Here is a 14,551-nt window from a genome sequence, read left to right as displayed (position 1 = left end):
GGATTCAACACCAGCCTGTGCTCTTTATTAAATAACCTGTTTATTTATTTAATTTCACACTTTTAATGAAGTTGTGAGCTTCAGCTGCATACTGCACATTCATTTTTTTAAAAAATTTTTTTTTTTGCTGTGGTCTGGTACAAGAGTGAACCTGCATGGCCAGGTGCAGCTGTCTAGTTTAGAAAACTACACCAGAATAACGGATTATAGTGAAAACCAGCACAAACACCCAACAGCCCTCCAGAATGGCAGTGATGCCGGCTCGTTCTAAACCTGTCTGAAATTACAGAGCCCCCTGCTGGACAGAACCGATACCAATTTAAGTCATTCAGGGACGTCCAAAGGGAGCCCCCTAGTGGACAGAATCGGCCAATGGCGTCACGCGGTGCAAATGGGCTGCATATCATAACAGGTCCACCTTCTTTAAAATGGTGAGACAATTGTCATCCTGGCAGTTGGGAATGATATTGAGTCTCACTATCCGTAAAATACAGTGAAGTCGTAGTCCCAAATGAAGTCACACAGGGACGTTTAAGTTAAGGGAGAGCCCCCTAGTGGACAGAATCAGCTAGTGCAGTCACTCTGTGCGAGCGTCGTCTCCAGAAGCACTGTTTCCCCGTAGTTCCACCGCTGCTCACCTGGCGATCTCACACTTGTTGACGTCGAGGCCGCGCTTGGGCATGTATCCCATGCCCCTCTGGGGCTCCTTGGTGGTGAAGGTGTTGAGGTAATGGACGAACGGCGCCTCGTCCGTGATCTCGAAGTAGCGGATGCTGCTGTCGCCCTGGACGACCGAGAGAGGGGGAGGAAGTTTAGGCCCGTGGGGGGGGGGGGGGGGTTAGTGCTCTACCGGTGACCAGAAACCCCAATTTCACACAAACAGTTTCTTTACAGCACAGATTTCATATTCCTCCCTCCTACAATTACGTCAAACTGAGCAGTGTATATTAAATTAATCCCAAACCCAGATGGTGGATAATGACCTAAAAACCTTAATCCTAATCTGTCATTACCACCAACGCATGAGATTTAATCCCTTATTTTGGCTTTTGCGTTGTCAGGATTATGACTAGATCACAACAGGAAAGGTGTCAGGACACACTGAGCTGAAATAAAAGCACGACTCAAATCTTTTTGAAACCTTTCGGCTTTCATCCACTGCAGCAAAACAGACGAATGCAAGAATGACATTCGCCACCACATCGAGGAGCAGAGGAGCTTGTCATAAATGAAGCATCACCGCAATCTAACTGCCTCTTTTAGAAAGGTGTTCCGCACGCCAATCTGAGATTCGCACTTCCACCTGGCCGGGCACACAGGACCTGTCAGCGCCCCCCCCCCCCCCCACCACCACCACCACCACCAACCATACCCCCTACCCCCCCCCCCTCCCCTCCCCTCCCCTCCCCTCCGGCAGCCGAGCCTGCTGGGACGCCGGAGCCATTTCGTACGCCGACGTCAGGTTCTATTAACCGTTCCCTTGGCAACCGACAATTAGCCTGACGCGAGTCACAGACAGGATACGGTTCTATTTTTCGCCCGTTGATATTTAATCGCGTCAGCGCGTGGGCCGGGGTCTGGCTTTCGCGCCCCTTCCTAGAGAGTTTCGTCATAAAGCATCGACTTGATTAAAAAAAAATAATAATTTTCAAATGTGATGAAAGCAAAATGTTCAGATTGCCTGAAAAAGACTCATCTGTATGAAGGTACAGATATGAACATTACAATATGAAGGCAACGGTAATGGTAAAGGTAAAGAGCAGATTCTCGCCCAGGTACCCGAGGACAGGAAGCTGGTACCCGCGGACAGGAAGCTCCGTGCTCCAGGCGCAGGTGACTCACCTTCCCGCACAGGTAGACCACGCCGGTGTCGGCGTCGTAGAAGGGAAGCAGGACGCCGTTGCTCGTGTCCATTTCGTGCACCGAGATGGGCTCGTCCATGCTTTGCTGCGAATTAAAAAAAAAACAAAATGTGATAATCGGACCCAACACTGCTGCCGGGGGGGGGGGGGGGCACATCAAAACCGTGTTTCTTTTTCAACATCCGCTCAGACGCGGAGCTCTGAGGAGAAACAGACGGAGACTAAACACACGCTCCAGGGTGTTCAATGTGCTTCTGATCTGAGGACAGATCGCCTGGCGCATTCTTCCGTTAAAGAGCAAGTGAACCTGAGTTGTTTACGGTCAAAATAAGGTTTGACCGGAAACAAATCTGTGTGCCTGTGTCTGTGTCTGTGTGTGAGCGTATGTGTGCCCGAGAGTGTGCGTGTGCGCGCATGTGTGTCTGTGCATGTACACGCTCATGTGTCTGTCTGCGTGTGTGTGTGTGTGTGTGTGTGTGTGTGTGTGTGAATGTGTGTGTGTCTGCGTGCGTGTGTATCTGTGTGTCCGTGCGTGTACATGCTCATGTGTCTGTGTGTGAATGTGTGTGTGTCTGTGTGCGTGCGTGTGCCTGTGTGCTTGTGTCTGTGTGTGTGCATGCTCGTGTGTGTGTCTGTGTGAATGTGTGTGTGTGCCTGTGTGCTTGTGCGTGCGTGTGTGAGTGTGTGTGTTTGTGTGCGTGCGTGTGTGAGTGTGTGTGTCTGTGTGCGTGTGTGTGTGTGTGTGTGTGTGAATGTGTGTGTGTCTGTGTGCGTGCGTGTGTGAGTGTGTGTGTCTGTGTGTGTGTGTGTGTGTGTGAATGTGTGTGTAACTGTGTGTGTGAATGTGTGTGTGCCTGTGTGTGTGTGTGTGTGTGAGCGTGTGTGTGTGTGTGTGTGCGTGCGTGTGTGTGTGTGAATGTGTGTGTGTCTGTATGCGTGCGTGTGTCTGCGTGTGTGAATGTGTGTGTGTCGGTGTGCCTGCGCGTGTCTCCAGGTCGCTCAGGTCCGGTGTGGATTTTGGGCGGGGCTCCAGGGGGACTCACGGGGTTCCAGAGGGCCAGCTGAGTGAGTGTGTGTGTGTCTGTCTGTGTGCGTGCGTGTGTCTCCAGGTTGCTCAGGTCCAGGGTGGATTTTGGGCGGGGCTCCAGGGGGACTCACGGGGTTCCAGAGGGCCAGCTGAGTGAGTGTGTGTGTGTGTGTCTGCGTGCGTGTGTGTGTGTGTGTGTGTGTGTGTGCGTGCGCGTGTCTCCAGGTTGCTCAGGTCCGGTGTGGATTTTGGGCGGGGCTCCAGGGGGACTCACGGGGTTCCAGAGGGCCAGCTGAGTGAGTGTGTGTGTGTGTCTGTGTGCGTGCGTGTGTCTCCAGCACGCTCAGGTCGCTCAGGTCCGGTGTGGGTTTTGGGCGGGGTTCCAGGGGGACTCACGGGGTTCCAGAGGGCCAGCTGAGTGAGTGTGTGTGTGTCTGTGTGCGTGTGTGTGTGTGTGTCTGTGTGAGTGTGTGTATGTGTGTCTGTGGGTGTGCGTGTGTCTCCAGCACGCTCAGGTTGCTCAGGTCCGGTGTGGATTTTGGGCGGGGCTCCAGGGGGACTCAGGGTGGATTTTGGGCGGGGCTCCACAGGGACTCACGGGGTTCCAGAGGGCCAGCTGAGTGAGTGTGTGTGTGTGTCTGTGTGCGTGCGTGTGTCTCCAGCACGCTCAGGTCCAGGGTGGATTTTGGGCGGGGCTCCAGGGGGACTCACGGGGTTCCAGAGGGCCAGCTGCCGCTCGCTCATGCGGCTGAACCCGGTGGTGAAGACGTTTCCGTCGGCGAGGAAGATGGCCCTCATCGGCCGCGCCCCCTCGTGAGCCTTGTCCTTCTCCTGCGGGTCAGAGCGGAGGACACGCCTGCTTTAACCGCTAACCACAAACAGCAGCATCACTGCTGTACACCGCTAACTATAGACCGCTAACTATATACATCACCATCACTGCTGTACACCGCTAACTATAGACCGCTAACTATATACATCACCATCACTGCTGTGCACAGCTAACTATACACATTACCATCACTGCTACACACCGCTAACTATAAACATCACCATCGCTGCTGTACACCGCTAACTATACACCGCTAACTATAAACATCACCATTACTGCTACACATGGCTAACTATACACCGCTAACTATAAACATCACCATTACTGCTACACACCGCTAACTATACACCGCTAACTATAGACCGCTAACTATACACCGCTAACTATATACACCAGCATCACTGCTACACACAGCTAACTATAGACTGCTAACTATAAACATCACCATCACTGCTGTACACCGCTAACTATACACCGCTAACTATATACATCACCATTACTGCTGTGCACAGCTAACTATACACCGCTAACTATATACACCAGCATCACTGCTACACACAGCTAACTATAGACTGCTAACTATAAACATCACCATCACTGCTGTACACCGCTAACTATACACCGCTAACTATATACATCACCATTACTGCTGTGCACAGCTAACTATACACATCACCATTACTGCTGTGCACTGTTACTATACACCGCTAACTATACACATCACCATTACTGCTGTGCACAGCTAACTATACACATCACCATTACTGCTGTGCACTGTTACTATACACCGCTAACTATACACATCACCATTACTGCTGTGCACTGTTACTATACACCGCTAACTATACACATCACCATTACTGCGGTACACTGTTACTATACACCGCTAACTATACACATCACCATTACTGCTGTGCACAGCTAACTATACACATCACCATTACTGCTGTGCACAGCTAACTATACACATCACCATTACTGCTGTGCACAGCTAACTATAGACCGCTAACTATATACACCAGCATTACTGCTACACACGACTAACTATACACATCACCATTACTGCTGTGCACAGCTAACTATACACACCAGCATCACTGCTGTACACCACTAACTATAAACATCACTATTACTGCTACACATGGCTAACTATACACCGCTAACTATATACATCACAATTCCTGCTGTACACTGCTAACTATATACACCACCATTATCGCTGTACACAACTATGTACACTAGTTTATTCAATTTTTTTTACCTGTAGATTTTCGGACCATTTTGTGTGCGGACAACACCTATATAGTACACCTCCGTGGGTGATTCACACAAACGTTTTTCTACACGGCTGCATTTGCTTTATTTTCACGTGAACTCTGACGTGGCTGAGCCCTGGCGCGTCCGCACCGGAGCAGCGGACGGAGAGGCGGGGCGACTCACTGCGATGATCTCCTCCTTGCGCGGGTCGATCACGCGGATCTTCTTGTCCTTGCAGGCGGTGCAGATGAGGCTCCCGCTGCGGTTCCAGCACACGCTGTAGATGACGTCCGGGTGCATCTCCTCCAGGTTGATCATGGCCTCCCCCGTGCCCACATTCCAGATGATCACCTGGTTATCGCAGCCTGGGGGGGGGGGGGGAGGGGGTTTGGAGGGGGGGGGCGAGAACGAGGGATGTGCCGAGTTAGAGTGAGGAAGGCAGAGCGAGAACCCACATGTCCCTTATGAGACACCGTACCACAGAAGGGTCCCTAACCTTGGTCACGGACAGCCACAAGGTCTTTTAAATGGTAAATGGACTGCATTTCTATAGTGCTTTTATCCAAAGCGCTTTACAATTGATGCCTCTCATTCACCAGAGCAGTTAGGGGTTAGGTGTCTTGCTCGGGGACACTTCGACACGCCCAGGGCGGGGTTTGAACCAGCAACCCTCCGACTGCCAGTCAACCGCTCTTACCTCCTGAGCTATGCCTCCCCCCCGCAGTCCATTTACAAGGTCTTTTAGGGGAAAACCTAGCCGAGCTGGTGATGCAAACCCACGGCAGGTGATCAGGACGGGATCAGACCGCCTCGGAGATCAAACGGCAGGCCCGGGAGATCATTATGGGATGTGTCAACACGATGACTACCCAGACCTGCAGACGGGAGGGGTCGAAGACTCGCCCACGCCAGGTTGGGAAACTCCACGCTAACCCAACCCCTGCCTTCTCCTCGTTCCACACAGCCTGCTGCACTTGAGCAATAAACCTCAGCGTCAGACAAGCACACTATTTCCAGGAGGGACAGAGAGGGTCTGCGCCCTCAGCCACACCTGGAGCACCATGTTTTGGATCCCAATGAAAGCACCCGAAACCGAAAAGTTTGAGGAAAAGCCATCAATGCGTGGAAAGAGGAGATGCACTTGTGCAGACAAGGTGAACGTGTTCGGTGAGCAGAGACTAAACTTTGTTCCCATTTTAGCACCCAAATCTTGGCTGAGGATCTTTTCCATTCAGCCGGGGCAGCTCCAGGTACTTCTCTGAGGTCCTCAAAAACCACAAACCAGTCCTCACAAACCACCTAACCGGGGGGGGGGGGGGGGGAGCTACAACGGCAGAGCCAATCAGTTAAAAGGCCTCAAACTGGCTCATAGATTCCCGCTCTCTGTGGGAAGCTTCACTTCATCACCAATCACAATTTGTGACATCGCCGCATCACCTTCGACTCAAGGTTATTTTCGGGATTCCGCGGTACCCACCGGCGCTGAGGAGGACGTTCCGGGCCGTGGGGTGCCAGGTGACGATGCCGACCCTCTTGGAGTGCCCCTCCAGGACCACCACGGGCTCCGCCAGGGGCACGGTCAGCCCGTGTTCCGGGATCTGCCACACCTGCGGGAAGAGAGACGCGGGTAAGGGAAAGAGCAGCAGTCCCGAGCAGGTGAGAGTCAGTGGCAGACCGCACGGGGGGTCAGACAGGTGCAAGGATAAAGCTTGTCACGCAAGCGACCGCTCACGAACGCAGTCGCACGGAGAGGCCAAACCACCGCACAGCAGAACCATCTCACAGCTGCTTCTCGTTTCCTCAGGTTTCCTGTAAGTGGCGCAACACCAGTGTTAAAATCACGCGCGAGGCTGGCGTTAGGAATCGCGTCCTAGAAACGGTTCAGCAGGGTGCACTTGCGACCTCGCGCCAGAAGGTGGCAGCAGAGAGCCGAGAGAACTCGGTGACCCCGAATTCTCGACGGCTGAATTCTTTTTAAAACATTTTTTGGCTGAAAATGTGAGGGATCGAGGAGCGCAAGCTCCGCCCCGGCTTTGCGGAAGTCGCAGCGGTTCAGCGGTTCCACCACGAGCGCGTTTGAGGAAGTCAGGTGAGACAGAAAGCGCCTTGTTCTCAGCGCGCTGGCGGGGGGGGGGGGAAGCTGGGAGTTCCAGCGACTCTGGCGGGAAACGGACCGACTCTCGGTTAATTTACCGTCCTGGGTCCCGGGGGCCATCGCTCACGCTGTCAGTTTTTAAGAGCCCCTCAAGTTCTGCGCGATCAATCCTCCTGACAGCCGGAATGACTGCGGGGGGGGGGGAATCAGGGGGGGGTGTTGCCATCGCGTGGCGGCTTCATCAGCTGCTCCTGGAACTAGCGGCGTTAGCGCTTCAGCATTAGCGGGTCACCGGGGCGAGAACGAGGGGCCGTCTGTTTGACCGACTGCTTCACAGGGAGGGGAAGGCTCAGGTGTCGTACGTAACGGATTGGGGGGGGGGGGGGGGGACGCAAACGCGGGGCAGAGAGAGAGGGAGAGAGGGAGAGAGAGAATGAGAGAGAGAGAGAGGGAATTAACTCAGAGCCATAAAACCCATCAATCATCCCCCGCTGCTTGTTCCTGCGTGCCAGAGGGTGAGGTGGGCCCAGGGTGAGATGGGGTCACACTAGCTGGGTGCGAACAGAGGGCGGGGCCCTAGTGCACCTCATCACCACCGATAGCGCTATCAATACCGCTACCAATACCCTTATCAATATCGCTACCAATACTGCTATCAAGACCGCTCTATCAATACCGCTATCAATACTGCTATCAATACTGCTATCAATATCGCTACCAATACTGCTACCAATACTACACAAACGGCCACAGGGGGATTCCCAGCGTGTCAGCTCAGGGTCATCGCTCCCTGCCGTAAAAAGGGGGCGTGGCTGGGTACTCTGAAGGCACCTGAGGTCCTGCTGGGGACGTGCACACCTGGACTGGCGAGTAATTCTCCCAAACCCCCCCAAGCCCCCCCACTCCCCCCACCGTGGGCACGGAGAACGACGGAACAGAACTTTACCGTCTGCTCAAGAGGCTCGCTTATGTGACCTGGGGTGAAATTTTTTTAATACTTCACCCCTTTGAATGTGGATTGGCACCAATATTTGGAACAGCTCTCTCACGGGGGGGGGGATCCGGTAAGGTTTTTGGCCATACGCAAACGGTGGTGCTTCCCCTCGAAAATTCTCAGGAATCCACAGGCATGTTTTCACGTGAACCGTGAAAAAAAGAACGTGCATTTCAAATATGTATCCCAACCAGATCTGATGACATGTCTACTAGGAGGGAGGGAGAGAAAGAGTGAGAGGGAAAGGGAGAGAGAGGGAAATGAGACAGAGGGTTAGATGGGGGGAGAGAGACGGGGAGAGTGAGAAACCGTCTTACCATCACAGTGCAGTCTTCGGACCCGCTGGCGATGACCTGGTCGTTGTGCGGGCACCACTCGATGTCCAGGACCGGGCCCGTGTGACCGCACACGGTCGGGTAGGCTTTGTCAATGCGGCCAGACTGTGGAGAGAGAGAAAGAGAGAGAGGTTAGCCAGCCGTCCTTCTGAAAGCTCACACACACACTCTCACACACACACACACACACACACACACACACACACACACACACGGATCAGCACACTCGATCCAGCCGTAACGGTAATGATGCACATCGAAACCCGACTTCAGTGGGCCAGCCAGACACTCCAGGACAGCTGCAAAAACTTCCTCTTCCTCCATATTCCTGCGTCCCCCCCCCCCCACCCCACACACACACACACACACACACCCCTACCGCCCAACTACAGGGAGTTTCCCAGCATTCAACTGCTCTTCTTTATTCAAAGCTCTCCAATGAGAGTGCAGCTGAGAGAAGGCAGAGGGGGAGGAGCCACTGTGACAAAAAAAAACAAAACAAAACAAAACAAAAAAATACGCACAAAAAGGAAATCTGGGAAAGGAGTTAACGCCAAAAAACGCGGAACAACCCCGTGAAACTCCGAGGTGTGCCAGGGGTCACGGGCTTTGGCGGAAACTTCCGGAGGGTCGAGCCTTCCGACATGGAGGATCTGTGCTCGAAGAGGGGGAGGGGGAGGGGGAGGGGGAGGGTGGGTTAAATTATTGCCTTGCTGTTGGGGGGGGGGGCTGGAGGAGAAGGCAGTCCCAGCTTCTGTACACGAGCGGAAATAAACCTACCATGCCTGCAGCGCAGACTCAAGCGGGGCCTGCAGAACAGGGCTGCCCAGCACAGCCCAGGCCTGAGGACGGCGTTGTGTGTACAGTGTGTGTGTGTGATTTCATAACACACCTACATTACAGGGACCTTCAGGGCAAAGATGGACTTTCCCCATTGTACATCAGGACTATGAGAAATTTTACTTTTTTTGTTTTTAAGTCCACTACTAGGGAACTGTACACTTATTCCTTAAAAAAAAAAAATTTTTAAGTAAAAACAAGTAAAAACACAACTGACCTGTAGAGCAGGTCCTTATATAACCCCTCACACACAGGACCCCAGGCCAGGCGTCAGATGAAATAACCACCAGTCCTTCTCCACTCCTTTGACACGCAAAGCTCTGGGACAAAGGAGGGCCATTTTCCGCCCAATCAGCTGACTTCCCGATGACATCAGTCCGCTGGAGGCCGGTTCGCGACCTTTGACCGCATGCGAAAGTCAGGTGCCCCTTGGTGGCTTTTCGAGGGGGGGCGGGGGGGGGGGGGGTGGGGGAACGAGAGGCCGCGAGGCGGACACACCCACGCCTCTTTTGTTCTGCCGATTCAATTGCCCTCTTCAGCGCGCTCTCCGCAGGACGTCACTGGCCATTTAGACGTCACTCTTCGGGGCGCGAGGGTTTCGCTCGTTACTCACCGGCCGCAGCTGCACACACGCCGACGGCCGCCTTTTTTTTTCTCGGGTGCGTTTTCATTACGACGAGTTTCAGGGTGGAACTGCGTTTTTTATTTTATTTTATTTTTTAAATCGCTATATTCGTACGCTAAATAGCACGTAAACCTCCTCCCTACACTCCGACTGAGGAAGGCCTTTGCCTTTATCTGATACGGTGGTACAATTTAAAGACCAGCTCACCCGCATAACCTCACGTAGCACCTCGCCCCCCCCCCCCCCCCCCCGCGCCTCCCCCCGCCTCCCCCCTCCATCGAGCTGTCACCGACACGGTTGCCTTGGTAACGACTGCAGGGTCTGCCGGGGGAGGGGAGCGACTCGCCGCTTTGGCCCCGTAATGGAGAGAGAGAGCTCCGGCTCCTGGTTTACAGCAGGGGCGCGTCCCGCTGAGACTGTGGCAGGCCGGTCCCCCGTTAAAACGCCGGCAGGCCAGTCCTAAGCCAAACGTGTCCCCCCCCAGCCCCCCCACCAATGCGTACGAGCCGTTTGAGAAGGTCCCCGTACAGAACGATGAGGCGGGTGCAATTTTTCCCGAGAAAAGATATAATACAAAGTGGAGATAAGAGCGACAGACGTGCCATGTGCAAAAGTCTGATTCATCTGAAACGGGGCTCGGCGAACACGGCTCTGGGTTAGACCAGCAGACCCCCCGGGCTCATTCCAATCGCTTGTTTTATCCGTCCTCCTCTCCTCGGTCCTCCTCTGACCCAGAAATCGATCGATCGAGGTCCAACCTTCTCTAAGGACGTGCCGACCCGTTAAAGGTTCCTCAGGAGGAGCGAGGAGGCTCCCGAAGGATGCTTGAGCAAGGACACACGGGAGCAAGTATTTTTTGTTCTGAAAGCGTGACACGTAAACGATCGACCCGTAGAGCCACCTCTCCCCACCTGCAACTGACGCAGCTCCTAAACTGATGCAGGGCTGCACGAGGACCATCCATTTGCCCAATCCACGTTTCCTCGATTACTCTGTTCCCTCGCGTCCTTTCCTTGCGTCCTCCGTTGGGTGGAGCTAAGGAGCGGGTGAAAGGCCGCAAGGCGTGAAAACAACCTATTGGAACGAGCACCCCCACGCCCCCGCGCCCCCGCGCCCCCCCCCCCCCAGAACCAGAGCCGCAGGCCCCCGGGATTCTGCAGCACCGACCCTCGTCACCCCCGTGCGAAGCGTAAATAACACACACTGCACAAAATCCCGCAAAGGGACAAAGGTTCCGGTCACGGGGAGGCCGCGGTCGTCTCTGAAAACCAAAAAAAAAGGTCAAAAGTGTCCGGAAAGAGGAACAAGCCGCGGCTCTGTCCCCATCAGCGGGAGCGGCAGCCAGACCGCAAGCCAGGGCTGAAAAAAAAGAAAAGGCTTTTTTTGCCGTGTAAAGGCTGCTCATGTGTCAGAGATCGCCTTTTCGCAAAAAGTTTCGCAAATAATTTACCGCTTGCGTCGTTCGAAGAACACAAAAGGACGAGGGGTCCCATCGTGACAGACCGCGACGGCATCCCATAATTACGCCTTTCACAAGGCCGCGTGACTCACGGGACCCCCGGGTTTCTGCCCGCTGCGAACGCAGTATTTTTTTTTTTTCCTCTTTCGTTTTTAGCCTTTCATTCGTCCGTTTCCCCTAAACGACGTGGACGCGGTTTGCCCTCACACTGGACCCCTTTGTTCAACTTCCTCCGAGAACCGTCGGCAAAAAGGAAATGACTCAAAACATCCAGAGAGTTTTATACTTATTGTTTAAAAAAAAAAAAAAAAAAAAAAGAGCGTAAAGTTTCATAAACAAGATACGTCCCGGACGGTTCTTTAAATGACCAACTTCACGGTTGCATGGCGACCATTATTTGGGGACAGGCTGTTTACGCAGATTTTGTTCTACAATACAGACGGTCACCAAGCCGCTTCAGGCTAACGGGTCGCTATTCACTGAGCATGCTCCCTGAGACCCCATATGAGCCCGAGCAGCACGCGATACATACACACTCTCACACACACACACTCTCACACACTCACACACACACACTCGCACACTCGCACACACACTCACACACACACACTCTCACACACACACACACACACACACACACACACACACAGTCACACGCACACACACACTCACACTCACACTCACACTCACACGCGATACATACTCTCACACACACACTCACACTCTCACACTCTCACACTCTCACACTCTCACACTCTCACACTCTCACACACTCACACACTCACACACTCACACACACACACACACACACACACACACACACACTCAATGGCAGGGTGGCTAGCTGGTACTCTCAGCCCAGCGCTATCACAGCTGGAATCTCAGTCAGGTTGTCAGGCAGGTTACACCATCTACTGTACCTGTGCGAGTGTGTGTGTGTGTGTGTGTGTGTGTCTACACGCGTGTGAGAGAGCTAATGGGGCGAAGAAATAAACTTAAAAAAAGGCTGGCACCTGTCCAATAGCATGGCCTAGATTCCAGCAGGCTGAGGGTGGCACCTACTTCCTGTTTGGAGGGAGGTGGGCGGGGCCCAGGAGGCAGGATGTTGTGGAGCAGGAAAAGCACACGGCCAGGTGCGCCAACCGCGAGACTGAGGGGAGCCCCAAAAACAGCCTCAGGCCCCCCCCCCCAGAGGAGGGACAGCGCTAGGTTAGCGCCTCTGCCATTCGGGTCTCTGAGCCTCACGCTACGGCTAGGCTAACCGACGCCAGGCTAACACACAGAGGTGGTCCAGCCGCCCCACGGCAGGTTTAACGGTGCAGGGTGAACACATACCCAGGAAAAAGTCCTGGAAGGAGGCAGTGGACGGCCCACAGGACAGGAGGGAAAGCCGTGCGGTAAATTAATGCTGAGTGAGGCCTTTTGGGCGGCAGTTTTTTTATTTATTTTTTTTTAAATACGAGTTTTGGCGGGAAACTGAGCAGCGGCAGCAGGTTGGGGAGCAGGGCTACTGCTGGAGAGAGCAGAGAGTCTGCAGGACAGATGGGTTATACACACACCACACGCACACACGCGCACACACGCGCACACACACCACACACGCGCACACACACACACACACACACATACACCACAGGGCTCTTACAGACGATCTGCAGAGGCACCCAAACACACACGCCTACATCTGCAGCCCAGCACAGAGAAGGAGGGAAGCACGGAGCGTCCCCACAAAACCCACACGTTTACACACACAGGTCCTCAGAGGACGTGTGGTATTCAGGCACGTGCCCTCTTAAAAAAGTGTGTGTGGGGGTGGGGGTGGGGGCCGTCTGCTGGCCCAACAAGGATCCCGAATCTGTGGTATACCAAAGGTCAAGGGTGACGGGACGAAGGGTGGGGTGGTGCGTGAGGATTGGGGGGGGGGTGAGGGGGGGGGGGGCCCCGTGGGGCCTGCTGTTCAGGGGAAGGGGGGCCAGGGGCCGGATGTGCGGTGCTCACTGTGCTGGGCTCCTCCCACTCTGTCCCACATTCCACACCTGAGAGACAGGCCACAGTAGCAGGGCTGCTGGTGCAGGGGGGTGGGATGGGAGGGGGGTTGGGGGGGTTTGGGGGGAGTGTTGAATTTATCACCTTTTTCAGCTCCAAAGCGCGTAAACTTGCTTTGGCCGTACACAATTAAACTCCAGGGCCGACAATCAAAAGGGGAGCTCCCATCAGGGCAAATTGCTAGCTGTGGGTGGGCATTTTGGGATGGGGGGGGGGGTTTGGAAAGAGGAATGCCCTGTGGCAAAGACCCACAATCCTCTCTGTGTGAGTCAAGCCGCCAGAGAACAGAGGCCAGCCAATTACGAGCCTCCGCTTCCGTGAACACACGAGCGACAAACGACAAACTGACGCGACTTTGAAGTCGCCGTGGTGCCCGGCAACCCGCTAACGAGCTAACGAGCTAACGAGCTGCTGCGGGGCGGGCGGGGTCCAGAAAGGAGTGCGCAAATCTGGCTTCCGCTACAGGCATCCAAAGCACACGTAGATGCACGCACGTACGCGCACAAACGCACAGAGAGAGAGAGACACCATTGACACCAAAAAAAGTAAAGTTATTATAGTTCATTGACATTTTGTATGCGTTATTTTCTAAATGTAGAATTTTATTTCTGTGGTCTGGATTTTATATTTATTCTGTTTATTGTAGTTAAATTGTTATTGCCTGTCTGTTATGTTTGTCACGTGAGTGTATGCTTTGGCAATGTAAGTGTACCCTTACCATGCCAATAAAGCTTATTGAATTGAATTGAATTGAATTGAATTGAGAGAGAGAGCAAGACAGAAAGAGAGTGAGAGAGTGAGACATATCGCTCCCATGTCAGTGACGCCCATGGGCAAAACTTGGCACAGTGCGACATTCACATCCAGCATACGCTCTTATCCAGAGTGGCTCGCAAAAGTAAACCGCACACACAAAGGTGCAGGCCCGCCCTGAGAGTGACAAATCACAAATCACAGCAGCGGGAGCCATTACACAACCCCAGAAACATAACCTCACACCCCCCCCCCCCCCCTCACGGTGCACCACCCCGGGAGCAAATTTAACCCCAGCCACCAGCCAAATGCTGGGAAGTTTGTTGTTAAGTTTGTCTCCTCTACCAGCCACTTTGGCAGGTAACCACCCCTCACCTGTAGGTCCCGTTCCATTCCAAATATCTAGCTGTCTGGCGTAACCGTGGA

General features: G+C 53.7%; 1 protein-coding gene across 3 annotated transcripts in view; it reads right to left on the bottom strand.

Annotated features, from left to right (window-relative positions):
- The window catches only part of LOC118206643 (coronin-1C-A), a 53,944-nt gene that overhangs the window by 3,290 nt on the left and 36,103 nt on the right, over nucleotides 1–14,551 (bottom strand). For all 3 annotated transcript variants that reach the window (XM_035379562.1, XM_035379564.1, XM_035379563.1), the window contains exons 3-8: nucleotides 8,385–8,507; nucleotides 6,456–6,585; nucleotides 5,162–5,343; nucleotides 3,601–3,720; nucleotides 1,843–1,947; nucleotides 639–784 (exon numbers count right to left, since the gene is read on the bottom strand). In XM_035379562.1, the coding sequence (XP_035235453.1) occupies nucleotides 639–784; nucleotides 1,843–1,947; nucleotides 3,601–3,720; nucleotides 5,162–5,343; nucleotides 6,456–6,585; nucleotides 8,385–8,507 (806 nt within the window). The remainder of the gene's footprint in view (nucleotides 1–638; nucleotides 785–1,842; nucleotides 1,948–3,600; nucleotides 3,721–5,161; nucleotides 5,344–6,455; nucleotides 6,586–8,384; nucleotides 8,508–14,551) is intronic.

The sequence above is a fragment of the Anguilla anguilla genome, chromosome 10 (assembly GCF_013347855.1).
Source record: "Anguilla anguilla isolate fAngAng1 chromosome 10, fAngAng1.pri, whole genome shotgun sequence".
Taxonomy (NCBI): Eukaryota; Metazoa; Chordata; class Actinopteri; order Anguilliformes; family Anguillidae; genus Anguilla; species Anguilla anguilla.
This window is presented reverse-complemented; position numbering and strand designations above follow the sequence as displayed.